This window comes from Aulonocara sp. 'chitande type north' Nkhata Bay, linkage group LG2, assembly GCF_057382095.1.
Source record: "Aulonocara sp. 'chitande type north' Nkhata Bay isolate Kocher_YH1m ecotype deep benthic linkage group LG2, A_spYH_male_GT1.1, whole genome shotgun sequence".
NCBI classification, from domain to species: Eukaryota; Metazoa; Chordata; class Actinopteri; order Cichliformes; family Cichlidae; genus Aulonocara; species Aulonocara sp. 'chitande type north' Nkhata Bay.
In genome coordinates, this window is record NC_141345.1 from 26,249,421 (window position 1) to 26,269,211 (window position 19,791).

The window sequence follows — 19,791 nt, forward strand, 5'->3', positions numbered from 1 at the left end:
TAAAGATGCTGTTACAGTAATCAAGCCTACTAAAAATGAATGCATGGACTAGTTTTTCCAGGTCCTGTTGAGACATCAGATCTTTTATCCTTGATATATTCTTGAGGTGATAGTAAGCTGACTTTGTTATTGTCTTAATGTGTTTTTCTAAGTTTAGGTCTGCATCCATCACTACACCCAAATTTCTCGCCTGGTTTGTGGTTTTTAGGTGTATAGATTGAAGTTCTCTGGTGACCTGTAATCGTTTTTCTTTGGCGCCAAAGACTATTACCTCAGTTTTGTTTTTGTTTAGCTGGAGAAAATTGTGGCACAACCAGTCATTGATTTCCTCAATGCATTTACCAAGAGCCTGTACAGGGCCTCGGTCTCCTGGTGACATTGTGATATATATTTGTGTGTCATCTGCATAGCTGTGATAGTTTATTTTGTTGTTGTTTATAATCTGTGCCAGTGGGAGCATGTAGATGTTAAACAGAAGGGGTCCCAAGATGGAACCTTGGGGAACTCCACATGTGATACTTGTCTGCTCAGATGTGAAGTTACCTATTGATACAAAGTATTTCCTGTTTTCTACGTATGTTTTGAACCAGTTTAGTACAGTTCCTGAAAGACCTGTCCAGTTCTCCAGTCGTTTGAGTAATATGTTGTGGTCAACTGTATCAAATGCTGCACTGAGATCCAGTAAAACTAGGACTGACATTTTTCCACTGTCTGTATTCAGACATATGTCATTAAACACTTTGGTCAGAGCGGTTTCAGTGCTGTGGTTCTGTCTAAAACCTGACTGGAAGGCATCGTAGCAATTATTCTGTTTTAAGAAGTTATTAGGCAACATAGCTATGCAGTGATAACTTCAGCAGTTCAGGCCTGTAATATCTAGGTACAGCAGGCTATTGTACAGCTTATCAAGTATTTAAAAAAACAAACAATGTAACACACAGAGTAGAATTTTGACAGGTTGGTGGATTATAATTTATAGCTTATTATAATCTGAGGGACCTGTGAATTGCAAATTATGTCCATTGACTCCAAAGATAAGTCATTTCCCTCAAAATCACAAATGTGAACCTCAAGGAAGTACAAACTTCTCCGGCACAATAGTAAGGGATTCATCCTCTGAGGACCATCATGTTTGTCACAATCTTTTTCCAATCTAGCATCAAAATTTATTTTAATGTATTTTGTTTTTTAAATATTTTAGTATGAAACCTGTGATGAGCAAGCATTTGCATTTATTTTGAAGCCCTGCATCATTACACAGTTTTGTAAAATGCAGTCTGTAATTTCCTTGCTCCTTTTCTTCAAAGCAATGCAAGGAAGAAAGAAAGAAATATTATAGACATTACACCTGTGGGCACCAGATGCTTGAATGGCAAGGAGCTATTCAGGAGGGGAAGTTTTTCCATTTTATTCACTCTAGAATTCTTTTTAAAAAAAGGAAAAACCTTTTTTTTTAATGCTTGTACAATGTCAAGTGGTCTCCTTTCTTCTTCTTTAAGAAGATCCCCAAGGCACTTAACTGGCCATGTGTTGCTGCCAGACAAGTAGCTTGTGTCAGCTTGACCTTTAGTCAATTTCAGGAGAGGTCACAATGAAAGACCACAAGCTTGACTTACAGTGTGATTTTTGGCTCATTGACACACTGTGATCTCGTCCTTTTTTTTTTCTGTACACACACACACACACACACACACACACACACACACACACACACACACACACACACACACACACACACACGTGAATACACAAACATGCACACATGCACAGAGGACAGATCTGACCTCTTGCCCCACCCTTCAGTGTCAGAGATAATTAAATGTTTCTGCACTGTCCTAGACTGTGGCATTCATTAATCTGAAGCTGAAGTGTGTGTTTGTGTGCACGTGTGTGTACAAGCATGGATAATCTCACACAGATATAGCCCAGTTTTCCCCCTGCTTTTATCTCGTCTCCTCTCCTGTTATCAGTAACTAATCTCACCATACTGGTGGTGGTCAGAGGGCCCGGTGGCGCCTGTGTCCGGCAGCCTTGCCTCTGTCAGTGCGCCCCAGGGCAGCTGTGGCTACAATGTAGCTTGCCATCGCCAGTGTGTGAATGTGTGTGTGAATGGGTGGATGACTGAATGTAGTGTAAAGCGCTTTGGGGTCCTACGGACTAGAAAAGCGCTATACAAATGCAGGCCATTTACCATCTTATTATTGTTCCTAGAAAAAATTACACAAACAGCAGTTAACATGGCCAAATAACGTGTCCTTTATATCAACTTTGCATAAAGTGCGTAAATCAAATAAATATTGTGCTCCATTTAAATGGGAAATCCGTGAAGTTTATTTCCCAATAGTCCACACAGGGTCAGCACCAGTGAATCACTTTACTTTACTCTGTTACTGAGTTTTTTGGGTCCTACAACTCACAGCCATGATCATTCTGTTTTGAAGCTAATGTATAGCCAATCAAAAGCATGTTTTAGGATACGCAGCACTGCATTGTTATACAGTGACACTGCTTTCATCATCAAGATGACATCAAACACAAAAGAACCTGTAAATAACTAAAAATAACCAGACGTCCAGATGCATCTGTGAAAATGTACTGAAAATGTATCCAGGGTTTCGCAACATCACAGGTCTTTTTCGTAGAAAGTGCGGATTACTATGTGTTTCCGTGTTATTTATCTTGTACTGAATTACAGATAAAAATATGTGTAACTGGATAACAACTCTGTCATTTAAGGTGCACTGTGCATCTTTGGTAGCACAACAAATCCTCCACACAGCATAACAAGCACTCTCAGGGGATGGTCATTACAACTTGCTCCCCTGGTGCATGCTCTTGAAATGATTCTGTGAGTTTCATGGTTATGCCTTGTCAATACCTTCTGGCGAGTGGACATAGGAGCACTTCTTATGTTATTTAACAAACTGACCTTGTGTTTTGCGCAATTATTTTATTCACAATCTACTGTGGTGGTGCACAGAGGAAAAACTGCAAAAATTGTATCCAACGTATTAAAGATCTAACTGCATGTTAGTACTGAAGACAAACCTTGAAATTACTATTCGTTAGGAAAGAGGCTAGGCTTGATCATTCTGTGTGAATATGCAGTGATCCATCTAGTTCAGATGAAGCAATTAGCTTTATTTATCTTTTATTTACCACCATGGCATCTTTGTAATCAAGCTGAACAGGGCTGGGGAACTAAATTAATTAAACACTTTTGCATTATATCCGATGTTATTCATAAACTTCAGCAGACACATCAGACCAGTTTAAGCTCAATGTAAAGTAATGCCACAGTCTATTGTCTAAATCAGTGCCTGTCCACAAAGCACCTTATAATCTGTGATCAGTCTGTATAGCTATATGAGAAGCAACATCATTCTAACCTAATAATACATACACAGCAAGTCAGCTAAATCCGAATAGGTAAATGAACTCTATCTACAAGGACAGGATCGTTATGCTATCAACCAAGTATGAGCTAAAAGTAGCTCAGAGTACCTGGAGCAATAGAAAAACATATATTACCATGGATTTAAATAGAAACTAAACAAACTAAAATAAGAACTCACCATCCTGTACTGTCTTTTTGGCCGAGCTGGAGTGGGCTTTAGTTCTTGGGTCTCCATATCGGCCAGGTTCAGCCACTCGCTCTGAATGAAAAAATCATAAACATAAGACAAATTCATTAGAGAATGCTTTTTCATGGTTAAAGTAATAGTTTACCATATTCTTTAGCCACTTCTTTGTTGCCTTGGTGGTATGTTTTGGGTCACTGTTGTGCTGGAAAATCCATCCATGACCAATCTTCAGTGTTCTGGCTAAGGGAAAGAGGTTCTCGTCCATAATATTACAGTACACAGCCCCATCCTTGAACCAAAAAAGCCTCAACGCACAATGTTTCCATCTCCGTGATATGACCTAAAGAACCGCATCCCCACAATGGTGTTCTCGAGGTCACACACAGGAAGAGAAATTATCTCTTCCCCCAAAGATGCCTTGTGGAGTTGATGCCAGATATCTCAGTTTTGGTTTCAACAGCACCTTCTCCCATGTTTACTGGCAAACTGGTTGATATTCTGTCTCTCTTCATTTAAATTAAACTACCATAAAATCAGAGACACTTCATTTCTTTTTAAGTGAGAAAACGTAATTATTCAGAAGGAGATCAAATAATTATTTTCCCCACTATAATGTAATTCCCTTCATCTCCAGTTCTGTACTTACAGTTTTTCTCAAATGCTAAAACACATTTCACAAACGTTACCACCAGGTCCCCCAATGTCCAAACACAACACCCTTCTCTAAAGCTACATAAACACAACCACACCTTCCCACTGCAAAACTCAAACTCCCACACCAAGAGAGCAGCTCGAAGCTGTCAAAACTGTAAACACTATACACAGCATTACACACTACAGCAAAACAATTGAAAACACAATGCTCAATTTGTGAGAAGGTTCTTTGTTTCATAACTGCCAATGCATATTTTAGAAGCTATACAGTAACGGATCGTCGTAGATCTCTGCAGAGGATTAGGCATTTAGATTTGTGAGTTTCATATGAGTAGTATAAATCTATAGAAAATCCTGCATGTACGTACACTACTGTAACACAACTCAATGCAAAAACAGAATCTATTGCACACAACAGTAATCTTGAAAACATGAACAGGGTGTGAAGTTTTTTTATTTACGTTATTCACACCACACACACACCACAATCACTGTGCGGCATCATGTCGCTGAGCTGTTGCTCGCATCTCGTCCGTAATGATGGTGCGAGGTTGTCTTGCTCTCCCTCCTGGACCTTCTCCTCTCCCATGTTGGCCTTCTCCTCTTCCTCATTGGCCTGCTCCTCTTCTTCCAGGGCCAGCTCTTCTCCCTCCTCTGCATCAAATTCCTCTTCCCCTGACTCTGCCTTCATCCATTGTGTTTGTTTGGAACCTTCAGCATACTGTGCACTCTGAACTTGCTTTTACATGTGGGTACAGCATTAGCAACAAGTGTCTTCAATTTTGAGTCATTGTGTGTAGTGAATGACGCCAGGTGTGTTCCCTGTGTTCAAAGATTGGTGACTGTGGCAAGCATTTTGCATCACATGGGCTTTCATTTGAGAATATGAGCAGAGTTGTTTTGCAACATGTGTTTTAGCAAGGAAAAATGTGTTTAGATTTATGAGTACAGAGGGTTGTGTTTTGTGAATTGTGTCTTCATGTGACATGTGTTTATGGTACTGGAATATGGTGGCTACATTTAGTAAATGTGTTTAGACTACTGGTCATTTGGGTTACAGGATTGGCTTTTGTGTTTTAACATTTGAGAAAAACTGTAATAGACAAACATGTCAAACTCTCAGAAAGAAGGCAAATGCGACTGTGTGCCAATATTTTACACTCCTACTTTGTGTTTTAGCTTAATCAATTTACAACCTGACCAGAAGTATTTCCTCACATAATGCCTCTTAATCACCAGAAATACATTATAGACTCCATTGGCAAATTTGGCAGGGAGGCAAAGTGACAGAATTCTCCTCATTATAAAAGAGTAATTGCTACACTATTCTCGCTCTTACACACTCACAGCACTACAACATCCCATATGGAAGGAAGCCAGTGGCAGCACTACCTCAGGGAGGAAGCAGAGCAGCCAAACACTGAGTTACAGGGAGTTTGTCATGTCTGTCTGTAGGCTGTGACATTAACACCCAGAAATGATTAACTCTCCGAACTCATCCATCTCCAGTATTTATTAGCGAGCAAGACTTTTGAGTGGGGACTGACCACGAAGTGTATTTAATGATCAGGAAAGAGGGTGTGGGTGTTTGTGTGTGTGTGCAAAACTTAGTCCAACTTTTGTCAATATGCCCTCTGTTCATTATTCCTCCCTTCTCTCCCTTTTGCCAGACTTTCTCTCCTCCTCATTATGGGAAAACTTTCTTATCTCTGAGTTATCCTCTCTGCAGGCACTCTCTCTCAAGTGTTCTCTGTAGGCCTCATGTCTATATATCTTTTGTATCCTCCCCTGCCTTCTTCCCTCCCGATACTCCCCGATGCCACTGTCACTTTTGCGTGCTGCCGTTTAGCTCGAGGGCTCCTGCTATGATCGCTTGCAACAACTGCCTGCTCATATCCTCTGAAGTTTATTTATCCTATAATTTACAATTATCATCAGAGTCTCTAGTGGCCACGGGGCAAGAAGGGCAGAATCAAAACAACAACACACCCATTCACTTGACTCTCTGTCTGCGTGATCTACTACTGAGCGCATCTCTCCTTGAAAACAGCTTGTTCAGCACCGTTCAAATAACTGCAGTTCACTTTATTTTGTTGTTGATTTTGGTGGCGGGGGGCAGTAATAATTCACTCCACTCTGTGTGGTCTGCTGACATTTGTCCTTTCTTAATCACTGCTTTAGCGCCTTCCATACCTTTACGTCTTTCCATCTCAGCTGCACAGATATTTAATTGCTTTGTTGTTATGATTGGCTTTGTCTCTTCATTGAATTAACAATACCCACGGTGTGACTGTGTGCATCTCAGCAGGCTCCAGGTATCATTGATTACCTCCACTGTGTGCGTATTTGACTGGTTAATTTGCTGTGTATGCCTCAAATCAGTGTAGCATGTATCTGTGCTTTTTTGTTGATAATCCCTTTTATGTGCCGAGGCTCAACACGGCGAGAGCTCACTCCTCTGAAAGAGCGAGATAAGGGCTGAGCTGAGGGTCGTGGATATTGAGTCATTTTTTATGATGTGGCCAACAAGCCATTAAAATCAGAGTGGTAAACAATGTTTAAAGAACGCCTGGTGAGCGAGCAACAAACCCTTAGCACATTACACCGAAATGAGATATTTGTTCTTGCTCCAGCACACACTCTGTTTCATACACAGAGCTGAGGTGCTGACTGTTTGTTGTCCTATATGTCTCTTATCAGTTTCCCTCTTTCTAATTCTTTTAGCTCCTCCAGGCGCAGATCAAAGGCGGGTTTATGAGAACGTATTAAGAGGCAGTGACAGAGTTACAGAAGATTAAAGATGGACCAATGAGAAATGGGAACTGACAGACAGAATATCTTCAGAGAGACTGCGACTTAGTGAATTGGAGAAAGAGCTGATGAAATATATAACAACGACGAACACTCTGCTGGGAAAACGCAGTGTCATGTCTAATCAGGCCGATTGGCAATTTGGAAGCTCCAGATTTTCAAGGCTTTGTTTGCCGCTGGTACTGCCAAACCCGAGTGCTTCGCAAACGACTTTGGGTTCTGCTGCCAAAACGGTCCCCATAGCAACCACTAATTCATTATGTAAACTAATAAGAATAGACAAGTAGCAAACACCTGAAAATTGACAACTTGAATTGTATTGTTTTTTTCTGCGCTTGTATTGCATCCTCTAGTTGTATCTTGGTGCCAGTTTGACTCTCCTGTGCTCCTCTGGACTGGCTGTGATAATGAGGCCCTGTCTGGCATTTGTAATCTTCCCTTTGACTCCCCTCTCTGGATAATGCATTGCAATAACAAGCTCACAAATCTGTTGGGCAAGCCCATACGGAGGAAGCCAGATTCAAATAACCAGAATACTGTTTCTACCATTGGTCTCGCTGACAGCACATCCGTTATCTTCTGCCAAGGACTCTTCCTCCTCTCCTCTCATCTCTCTGTCTGTCTACTTGGGCTGAAAAGCCTGTTAAGCACAACTCTCCAACCATTACTGATGGGACTGAAATTAATGCACATGTAGAAAGTTATAAATAATAATTCAGTCTGACTTTGGAAGAAGTCTAAGCTGCCCTGGAGGACATATAGGATTCAGGTTTAACTGGATGGATTCTGAAGACCAGGCAGTAATATGTAATAAGTTGAAACATGGTACACAGTGTGTTACAACAAGGCGAGAGAATGTTGAGACACTGGTTAGTACAATGTTTCAGTAAAAGAAATAAAACACATGCCTAAATTAATGTAAATACAAAAACGTGTGATCCATATTTGAGACTCTCTAACAGAATGTATTTTTTCTACAAAATTTATTAATTTATACTACAAAATTAAATGTAAATGTCAGGACATGGCTGATATTTTAATCACTGTAGTAGGCTGTCACTCTTTTTCCAGGTCACTGCAGTCATGCTTGAAAAGTAAAAACAATAATTAAAGTGTATGCATGTCTTCCAGCTTGTCTCTGACTTCATATGCCTCTGTACTGTCACCGTTGGTGCAAAAAAAATAAAAAGTAGTCTGTTTTTTTTAAACCAAACTCACGTTCTTTTTGAGATGGAATTTTCTCAGCTGTAAATTAATGTTTCTGAATGCAATGCTACAAATATTCTGCAGCTATGGCTGAGGAGATAGAGCAGGTTGCCTATCACTTTGAAGGCTGGTGGTTCAACCTATAGTATGCATGTTGACCCAAATGCATTTATCAGTATGAGTGCGTGCAAATATTCAGTTAAAAGCACTGAGGCATAGAAAAAAGCACTTGTGTAAATAAGTGAACAAGGCCTGTAGTGACAAAACACTGAGTGGCTCAAACACAGTATGAAAGCATTATAGAAGCGTGAGTCTATTTACCTTTCTGATAACCGATTAACTGTGCTAGTAATTACAAACCCATGCTTCGTGTTTGTACCTGTCAAAATAAAACATCAATTCAAACAATTTTTCTTAACAAAAGAAGCAAATTAACCAAAATAATAACAATAAAAATATTATTTGTTAAATAATCTTTGTTAAAACTCTGGAAAGAGAAACTTTAGTTGAGAATATTTTGACTAGTTATTTTTGTAGTTTTAATAACATGAGGTTTGGCTTCTGTGGTAAAACATTTATCTTGTTTCATATTCAGTAACCTCTTCCTGATTGTTCCTGGGCCATTTTGGGGTTGTTCTGGCACACTATGAAACATAAGCCCTGATGTGAGTACAGCAGATGTCTATGTAATCCACCTACAGGATGAGCTGAGCTGTCTGGGACTCAGGCCAGTGTAACCCACACAACCCTACCTCCTCAGAGGGCTGTAGAATTTTGTATTAAGTGCAACACGTAAAGAGGCAGTTTTTAACAGTTTTTAACCATCCATGACTAGAAAACAGGCAGGTCAACGAACTGTTACCATGGAAACAAGTTCATGCACAGCAAAATATCTGGGCACATGGACAAGGAAGACTGAAGGGTTGTAGCATTTAATTGCTGTGTGGGATTTTTCCAAATTTTGCTTTTTAAAGACACATTTAATTGCAAACTTAATTCCTCTCTTTGTGTATCACGCTACGTGCATTTTGATCAAGAACATTATTTGTTTTGCAAATTCAAATTTGCATTTCTCATTTACTTTTCTAAGCACTATTTTAATAAAAATTTTTATCATAATTATTTATTTTACTTGTTAGCAACTCAACGTTATCTGTTAAAAAAAATAATTAAAAATTAATGAACTACTAACAAGCAGGAGGGGTGTTCTGTTGGTGAGTTATTCTTTTTTTTAACAATTTAATTTAAAGAATAAAATAAACTGACAAAACGAGCACGAATAGTCATGACTACAAGAGCACATGCACAAAAATATAAGAATAGCAACCAAATTCTTTAAAAAATTAATTAAAGGTGCATGAATAAAGCAACCAATGAACTCTCACAGGCTTTAACTGCATGTGTGCGTGTATTTACGGCACTGTGGCATGTTGATTAACAGTAACCCATTGTTCAATATTATGTAATTTCCATGTGATGAACTCAATACGTCAGAAATAATAGAAAACTGTGTAGAAACAATGAGCAGATACACAGGGCTGTGAAGTGAAAAGGATGGAAGAAAAAGGAAATTATCTTGAAAATATGAAAGAGAACAAATAAAATTGAAGGGACAAAACAAAATGAGGGTAATGTTTAAAGAAAAGGCAGTGAATTAGAATTCAGCTGCTTTAGTAAATTGCCTAAAACTTAACCTAAAGTTAAATAGTTAAGTTTGTGACTACTTTAGTCTTTTAGAAAAATGACTTGTGAGATCTGAGGAGGTGAATGTTTACTTTTAGCTATAGGATACCAACATCTATATGATCTAGCCAATTTACAAATGGGTTTATACAATACATAACAGGTTAAAAAAAATCAAAAAATATTTCCAATTTTGCAGCGTTAGAACCTCCAGTGAGGAACTAAACACATGCAAACAACAGATTTGGAGCTTGAAACAAGTTTGATTTAAGAAATTGTTTGCTGAAATTCAGTGCAAAGAAGTGCATAAAATCTCCTTGTAACTGCTTAAATAATAGATAAACTTGAAAAAGTGCAACTGTAAACTATTCCAGTACTGCTCTATGTGTGGGGAAGTGTTTTAAGCCAATCGTACATCTTTTATAGAAAATTATAGGTGACCACGGCAACCTGCTAGGGACCAAAGCAATCTCAAAAGGTTTTTAGTGCAGCCCTGTATATTTCTTTGCAGTGAATTTCACTGCAAATCAACTGCCAGCAACCACTTTGCAGTTAGTTGGAGAATACACATTTTTCTCTTGTTGCCTTTGGTTGTCAAGGAGTCACTCACTGGTCTCTAGGCTTGTGTCACTGTATCCTTAATTGGACACAGTTTTTTGGGGGGATATGTAAAGAAGCCAAAACAGTTCATCCATGACTAGAAATCAGGCAGATCAATGAACTGTCACCATGGAAACAAGTTAACAACATTTAGCCTTAAAACTACTCATCTGTGGGAACTCAGTAGGCACGACATGTCTGGAAAACAGATTTAGCACCAGTGGATTTGATGACTCAGCATTACAAACAAGCCATTTGTGATAACACTAATTTCATCCATGCTATCCATGCTACAAAGGTGAACATTAATTGCAGAGTGATTCATCAGGGACTGGATTTTCCCCCAATCAACCTTTCTGCTGCTGATTAGTCTCCAAGGACGACCTGGGATTCATTAGTCAAAGTGAAACCTGCAGGTGCACGGTATTGTTTTTTCTGTACTGACCTCAAATCAAGTGCTGTGGTCGCACATGTCATTTCAGTATCATTAGCGATCTGACCACACACATTAGATTATATAAGATTTAATCATTCTGTACTTTTTTTTTTGCAGTGGTTCCTCACATTCACTCCGTGTTACCTAGAATCTTTATTGTCTACCTTTCAGTTTAGGCAACTTTAATTCCTCATTTTAAAACTTAAAGGAAAACTAAAATCCTCTGAATACTAAAAATTGTAGATAGTTGAGGAGTCAGTTTTGCTTAGATCATGAGTCATTCACATCCAATACTCTGATTTGGTTCAAAGGTGAAGTTTACAGTAAGGAATGAAATGCCTGCAGTATCAGCTGGGTGAAAACTGGACCGACTGAAGAAGCACGTGATAACAGCAAATATTCCCAAAAGAGGACCAGATTGTTAGATTGATTCCTCATACTTATTTGGTGCCTAATCATTTAGCCATCCATTACTCCCAGCTGAGCTGTTTGTGTGGGAGTAACTGCAGAGTGCAGTTTGAAGGAGTGCAGAAAGGGCAGGCTGTTTCGAGCTCTGCAGGGGAGCAGTCATGTTGCAGCTGATGTGCAGCGCTGCAGGAGAAATTATACGGCACAAAAAAGTATGTGCAGTATTTAATTGGCATGAATATGACCTGTGCTTCAGCTGCACCCAATGAGTCTCCAGATAAATGCACAGATGTCACATTGCTGTGTTGAACCAGAATGACTCACATGCATGGAGTGGACAGTTTGATGTTAGTGGTCTCATCAAGGAGCACTTTCGAAACAAAATGTAACAAATGGTAAAAGACAAATGATGTAATCAGTGAACTTTACTGACTCTTGTTGCAATTAAAGGAAAACTACACCTTGGGGTTTTTTTGTTTTGTTTTTTTCAGTCTGTCTTTTGGTTCTAGTATGTCCCTGTTGGTTAAATTTAAACAAATGGCTGGACATATAAAAATTAAAACCCCTGGTATAATTACCAGGAGCTAAATGCTAGCAAGTAAAGAGTAACACCTCGCTTGAGTGTACATGAGTAACCACACAGATGCTGAATGTCTTTAGTTTGCCAGTGCAGTAAGTGTTCTTTCTCTTCGGGTTTACTCTGTCAGCACCAATGAAATGAGAAATGAAGCACTCTTGTGTTTATTGTGTTTGGTCTCCGGCCTAATTTGGTGAAAGATGTTGCAAATAATATACAGCTGACAACATCAATATTGAATCCTATGAGAGGTTAAATCAAACCAGTGCCTCCAGGTATAGAAAGAAATGTGATACAGATGTTGTGGCACTACAGTACCTTTTTTTGGCCAAGTATATAATTCTTTTAGCACCTAAATCTGGCCTCACTCCTCCTGGATTTTGGCACAAAGAATAATATTCATAATGCAGCAAGCACTGAGTCCCTAGTTAAGAGAATGAAGCTCTGTTTACCTTTTGTTTTTACTTATCTCTGAGAAAATAGAGTATCACCAAAATTTGATGCACTGAGGCAAGGCTGTTCTCATTAGGCTCAGTATCCACGAGGAGCTGGCCCAGATAAACCTGCTCAGCAAGTCTTTCCCTGAAGAGTTGCAGTTACTGTGCTACATATGCAAAACCAAGCCAGCAAAGAACAGAACAAGCTCAGTGGTAGCAAGATTTCTGGTGCGCTGTTCAAAAAGCTGCCGTCCAATTAACCCCACAAACTACCTCGGTGTGAGAGTGCGTGTGTGCGTCTGCATACGTAAGTAAAGCAAGACTGTGAGTGTGAATGAAAGTGAGTTAGTGTTTGTAATAACTGAGGTTAGTCAAGAGTTACTGGGGGTCTAAGAGCATTACACACTTGACTGTGACTGATAAAGTGGACTTGGCATTATTGCCATACTAGTCCATAAGCAGCACGTACAGTTCAAAAGAAAGAACATTTGGCCAGACACATGCACACAGTCAAAAAACAGCAGAACTACCCTAACTTTAAGAATTAGACACCACTTGCGATGCATTCTTGCTAAAATGCTGCAAATCACATTATGGAGACTTGCTTTTAGAAGACAAAAGAAAGATGAGTACACATAAACTAAAGGGATTTTTGTCTGCACAATAAGAGTATTACATAAGGGAGATTATTGGGTTGTTGGCAGCAAATCACTCAACAGTGCAACTCAGAGTCCTTCTAGCATCTTTACTGAAAAATGCTAAAATACAAAGGTAACATGTAAATGCAATGTGAACATCAAACACAAGTCACACAATAAAGTTTCAGTGACGTAAATTATCTCTTTATAACACTTGACATTTACTGGTTTTGAACTAGTTGTACTTGTCGATGACCTTCAGTATTAATTTCTAATTTATCAAACAATTTATATATTTATTACACTGTCTACATACTGTGTTATGGTTTTATTTTTAATAGTTGCCTCTGGTTTTCTTCATTGTTTCATTTTCTGTGCATAATCAATGTCTAACTTTCAATTAAAGATTATGATTTAGGTCTTTTACGCAGCCTCTGAGTATCCCGATTTTGGGTCCTTTTATTGGGGTGCTATTGACAAAACACAGTGTTTAATTTAGTTTCTTTTAAAGCTCATCAGATGACAGCAAAGTGGAGCTGTCTGACCACAGCGCCACATTTGATAAAAAAAAACAAACACAAAAAATCAGCACAAACACCTCATACCAGCTGCAAAGCACGGTGGTGGAGAGGTAATGATTTGGGCTTGTTTGGCTGCTAAAGGACCTGGACACCTTCCAGCCATTAAGTGGACCATGAACTACTCTGTATCCCAAAGTATTCTAGAGTCAGATGTGATGCTGTCTGTCTGGGAGCTAAACCTACGCAGGTCCAAATTGGGTCATGCAGCAGGACCATGATCCCAAGCAGAACAATAAACTCCTTTTGGACATGACTGTATGTGTGCTAAAAGAAGGTTAAATATACTATACTGCATTTTAGCACAAATATACTCCTTGCAATAGCTTCAATTTGAGGACTATGCACTTTTTATATCTGTTGAATTTGACAAAATCTGACAAATCTCTCCCAGTACTCCCAGTATTTAATGTTTCTTAGACTTTCTGATTGGCTTACTTAGATTATTAGACACATAATACGGTATACGGTAAAAGGTATAGCATCAGGCATCACTTACTAGTTTAAAATCAACTTAGAACTCAAAGCAGCAGTGGAATTTTCCATTTTTACCCGTAGTTTCACATACAGCTTACAGTAATACAAAAATTTATAGTAACACAAAAAAGCAAAACTCACCTTGATCGAGAGACTTTGCAGGTGCCCAGCTTTTGAAGTAGTCATCCTGAGTGGAAACACAACAGAAGCGATTGGGTTATGAAAGAACTAAATATGTGAAGAGTGGACAGATTATTTTATTGAACAGAAAGTAAACAAACCAAATACTAAATGTCACTACTGAGAAATCCTGTTTCCATTCTTCTCTCTTTTTGTTCGTCTCTTTGTTGATTTCAATAGAAAATATGTATGGTATGAGCTTGTTCGGATAATAAAATAGGGACAAATGTAAATAGAAACTTGCAGCAGAAACACTCGAGCGTAAAGAAGGTTATATGCTCCAAAGAACAAACAAAGCAGCATAACATTTAACAGCCATTATGAATTAACACTGGTCAAATATGATTTGCATGACTCTATTTGAACAAGTCTTTGTTCACCACAGTTTTGTTTAGAGTTAAAGGGAAAGCTTCATGAACTGAACATATTCAAATAAAAAAATAACTGGCTTTTTTAATACTATTTGATACATTGGTTCAATTAAGAGCAGACTTCCTGCCTTGTTAGAGACATCTTCTGCTGTGTAGAGCAATTAAAGTAATAAGCCCACTGTGTAGAGTGATGACTTTGTTAGTGTCATGTAATGTGTTTTACGTAAGTAAAGAATAAACAAAGAATGGTCTGACATACAGATGAAAGGAAAAAGTGGTATAAGTGGTGTCATTTTGGAGTAGCTACTTATAGAAAAAGCAGCAGATTTGCATTTAAAACATCTGATCTGTTAAGCATAAACTGATATTTGTACTTGATTGAACTTTCGTGAACACTTTATGCTTTAACATACACGATAACGGCTTACAACACACTAAAACGATTGTGTTATTAGGGTTTTAAGGAAATTTTGGGTTGTTTTTATAATTGAAGGTATTTTTCAATTATTTAGATTTACCAACATTTTAGTTTATTATAACAGTTTTATTACCAAGACACCATGTGTGGGTACCTAAAGGAAGAGCTGTAGTTGACCCCTCCTGTCAGATTCAGTTTATATTTAATAATAAAGATAATAATATTACATAACGTACTAATACACACACATATATGCACGCAGAGGTGTGTAGTGGTGGTGTCTTCTAAATGATTTCCCTGGGTGAACCATATGTGTGTCAGCAGGAAGTGAGCCTGTGTCAGTGACATTTGTGAACCTGCTGGGTCTGAAAACTCTATCTCCTGTGCTATTGAGTTATAGGGAGAGCGAGGGAGAGCGAGCATATAAGAGTATAAAAGTGAGAGAGACTAAATTAGTATCAGGGATATGGAACAGTCCAGTGAAAATGGACAGTTGACCCACTCATACAGTCCTTGTTCTATAAATGACAACCGTCAAAATTTGAGCCAACGCAGAAGTTTGAAATCAGGAGATGAAACCTAATTAGCCTGTCCCTTAGGCGCTTACTTAAATCATGTCCTCACATCATTTTCTTTCATTTATTTTATGTCCACATCTCCTGCTCTGGTTCAGCATTATTAGTGTCTTCACCGTTGAGCAGCTTTCCCGTTCCTTGGATAGTGATACAACCTCAACCACACTGCCAGATGCTGTCTTTCCTCTCTAAACCAGACCAGTCATTCAGTCAGACATGCACAGATATGTCCAGGTTCTAAATAAAAAAAAAAACACTGCACACAATAAATAAATATAGGTACACAACCATGCACATGCATACTTGGATTTAACTTTCTTTTTGGATGCTACTTTTATGATTATTTTTTTTCAAAATAACTAGTAGTTTTTCTTTATTTATGGAACACGTAACTATGACCTTTGCCAACATTTTTGGGATGAACACAGACAGCCCACATAACCCAGCCTCAGTAATGCTCTGAAGCAAACTGCCAGAGAAGTCCGGTTAATTCAGTTTACTTCATTGAAGCATAGTAAGCTTGCTTGAGAGTGTGAAACCTACAAGCACAACAGCAGAATTTTAATATGCTGGACTATAACATACTATGCATGACTAGCCACCTAACCTGCTGTGCAATTAAATCAGCAACACCTATCCAGCAGTTTGTAAGTGCACTAAAACTTTACTAAAGAATTACAATGTGTTTCAAAATAATGACAGTTACAAAAACAATGACTCTACTTACCTCTGCTTCCTTTAGATGATTGCAGAGGACAGAAAGGAATAGAGGGGAGGGAGAAGAAAAGAAAGGTCAGTGATAATGGCACAGTATGCTATGTCTATCAGATGTATTACAACCCTGTATTACTCATTCTGAATACTGAGTTGAACTCTAGAGTTTCATTTAATACGAATCTGAAGGTGGTGGAATACCCAAGGACCCGCACACTTGCACCGGCGCTCGCAGCATTATGAGATAGCCTTATTTGATGTGGCATGTAATTTGAAACACATTGAGGCCAAATTGTACACGCAGCGTAACAGGGCAGCATAAGGGAAAGGAGAGAAGAAACAGAGAGGGAGAGGCACGGAAGTTGCGCAGAAGAAAGCATAGAATTATTTAACTGGGGGTCCTTTTTACAAATGCCAAAATGCCATATGAAAAAAAAGAGAAAAGGAGGGCATGTAAAATTTTCAGGGACAGAGACTAAACAAAAGGTTTACTGTTTTAATCTGGATCTAATCTGTAGATGAAAAATGTCCATTAACTAATTGATGCTGTAGCTAAATCCAGTCCCAACTGAGAGGAAAAACAGCTAAAGTGACATGCAAAAACAACATCATCATCAGCAGCAGCAGCAGCAGCAGCAGCAGCGTTGAAATGCAGTGAAATCTGTAAAAATCAGGGATGGTCCAAGAAATAACATGTAACCATCTCAGTGTAACAATAATAGCTTCATAATTATATTCATGGGACACTGACTTTTAATAGGCTTTATGTAATCTCTATGGATGCTATCCTTTGGGTAAATGGGTGCAATCTTCTGGGATTTAAAAATAGACATATGATTCTTGGTGAATATGACAACGTTAAGACAGAAACAAGAGGGGTAAGTGGTCTGGTCAACAAACTAAGCCAAAGGCTAGATGGGTAGTCCTGTATTTTCTTTCTTTCACTAAACTCAATTTGGCCTGCTGTGGCGGGAACCGAACGCACAGAAGCAGACGACGAGCTGCTTGCTTTACTTTTGATTCTTCTAACAACATTTTTGAGTGGACTGAGACTTCTGGTCGGGGAAAAACATAAGAGGTAGTCAGTAGACTTAAGGGTCGGTACGCAAGCTGCTCTCTGACTAACAGCAGTTGTTGAGCAGCATAATAATGTATTATGATCAAATGAAGATTGCTTTCATGTTTTGTTGGCTGCCTGTGTTAACAATGCTGTTGAGGGGCTAGTTTTATCACAAGCAGAGCCCATTCTTGCTGGACATATCTTAATGCACTGAAACAGATGGTCAGCTAGATTAAATCCTTATAGACATTTAGTTCAGATGAACAAAAATTTTAAAAGAGATTGAAAAAGTTTATTTTTAAATCCCTTCTTTCTCCTAAGACAGGGATGTCCAAAAATAAGGACCAGGAGGGAGGGCATAGATTTTGGACTTTGCATCATTTACATCTTAACTTTTTTTTAATTAATAAACTTAATTTTAACATGTAACTTCACACATTTATTTCTTACAATTTAAGAGTTACAGTATAATTCTTTGATTTACTATAGGAGCATTTCTTTATCATGTATCATGCACTTTTTTTTTTTTTTTACATATCTCAGGGATTAAATGTGTAGTTAAACATAAGTTTTAAACATCTTTACACTGGTCTGGCCCATTTAAGGTCGAAGTGGGCTGCATCTCGACCATGATGTAAAATGAGTTTGACATCCCTGCCCTAAGATCACTTAAAGTGGTCTGAAAACATAAAAAATGTAGTTATTTTGAATTTTCTTCAAATAATCCAGAAGCTAACTTGTCATCTGTAATAAATAACATTTAAAACCTGATTAAACTTCAAGACATTTTCTTATTTTTGTTAAAGTCACAGTATTTTCTCTTTTCTTACACCTGTGTACAAAAAAATCACACAAACATCATGATGGATTATAGCGCCTCTTTGCAATGGGTTATTTGCAGTCAGTAACACTAACGGTTTTCATTTGTTTTTCTTCAGCTTTGGTAGAATCACTATATTTGTTTTCTGTACCATCTACAATTTGGAACTCCTCTGTATTTTCTAGTGAGACAAATTTTACCTGTGACTAAAAAAACCCCAAAAAACAAACAAAAGTTCACAACAGATAAGAGCGTTAACTGTATCCAACAGAGGACAGCAGCTGAGCTGCTGTTGCCTGAGAAGAGCCTCCACTGTTTTCTAGCTGGTGTCACTTAAGGTTCACAGTGTTGCTACTAGTTCTCTTATTATTCAGCTTCAGTCACAGTGATGACCTTTCCTTGCCCAAGACCCCCATTAATATTTTATTGTGCTCATCTCAAAAGCATTAACTGGCTGTTTAGCTCTCTGCGACACTGCCCCAATGTCATTCAAACCCTTTAAAGTGATTACAAGGACATAAAACTGTGTCGTTATTATCATATCGTCTTTGTTGGAGGTGATGGTGGAACTTTCAGGAGCGAGTCTCAGGAAAAAACCTGTTAACCATGTTGTGTCCAAACTTGTGAACACTGCAGAAGCTCTGACACACACATATACGCACACGCTCACACAAAATATCTGTGTAATTAAGTCTTTTTTGAGGTGTTCAATTAAAAATCAATTTAAAAATGTAGCATAACAGCTGTCACTGAAAATTGGATTCTTTTATTATACACCTGTTCATATTACAGTTTATTTACAACCTCTACTTTAATTATGGTTAACTGACTACATGTTTTTGTGCAAACACCTTCAAATTGCAGTGAGTAGTTTCATTAAGCTTAGGAGCTAGAGGATACATTAAAACGTAGCAGCAGTGTTTTAACTGTCTTCCCAGGGAAGGACAAGGGGCACCATGCCAATGAGGAAATGCAATGAATATAGTGAAAACAACAAATTAGGATATTGTAGGTAATACATTTATATGTATGACTGTGCTGTTTATTCTGGGTCTCATCTCTAAGTCAGATTTCAGTCAGGAATATGTTTTTTTTGCATATATTACGTACTGAAAAAACATAGTTTCCAGTTCCTCATTTTGAATATACAGTACTAACAGGAGTACTTTGAGAAATCAAAGTGGCATATAAACACTTTAATGCATGAAAAGTGGGATATTTGTCAGTTAGCCACAGTGTAAATTGCTGCAGAACTGCAGTTTAACAGGTCTCTCAACAGGATTGTGGAGGCAAAAGAAATTCCCCTGGCAGTTCACCCCATCTGACCCTTGACTTAGAGGAGACTGTTAGGTATTCAAATGAAAAACATAATATTATGAAGGGGTCACAGCTAAAATGTACTGAGCTCTGCTGACTCTGCTATAAAATATTCAAGCTCAGTATGATACATGGTGCAACAGGAGAAACACAGTGAAGCAAAGACAATAAGACAATAATAACAACAATAAGAAACGGGATTGTGAACATGCTCATATAAAAGTTAAAGGCTGAGAATTGTTTCACC

General features: G+C 38.3%; 1 protein-coding gene across 2 annotated transcripts in view; it reads right to left on the bottom strand.

Moving 5' to 3' along the window:
- Positions 1-19,791, bottom strand: part of spock1 (SPARC (osteonectin), cwcv and kazal like domains proteoglycan 1) — a 126,537-nt gene that overhangs the window by 40,317 nt on the left and 66,429 nt on the right. For both annotated transcript variants that reach the window (XM_086313661.1, XM_086313671.1), the window contains exons 3-4: positions 14,231-14,276; positions 3,576-3,656 (exon numbers count right to left, since the gene is read on the bottom strand). In XM_086313661.1, coding sequence (XP_086169787.1) covers positions 3,576-3,656; positions 14,231-14,276 — 127 coding nt within the window. The remainder of the gene's footprint in view (positions 1-3,575; positions 3,657-14,230; positions 14,277-19,791) is intronic.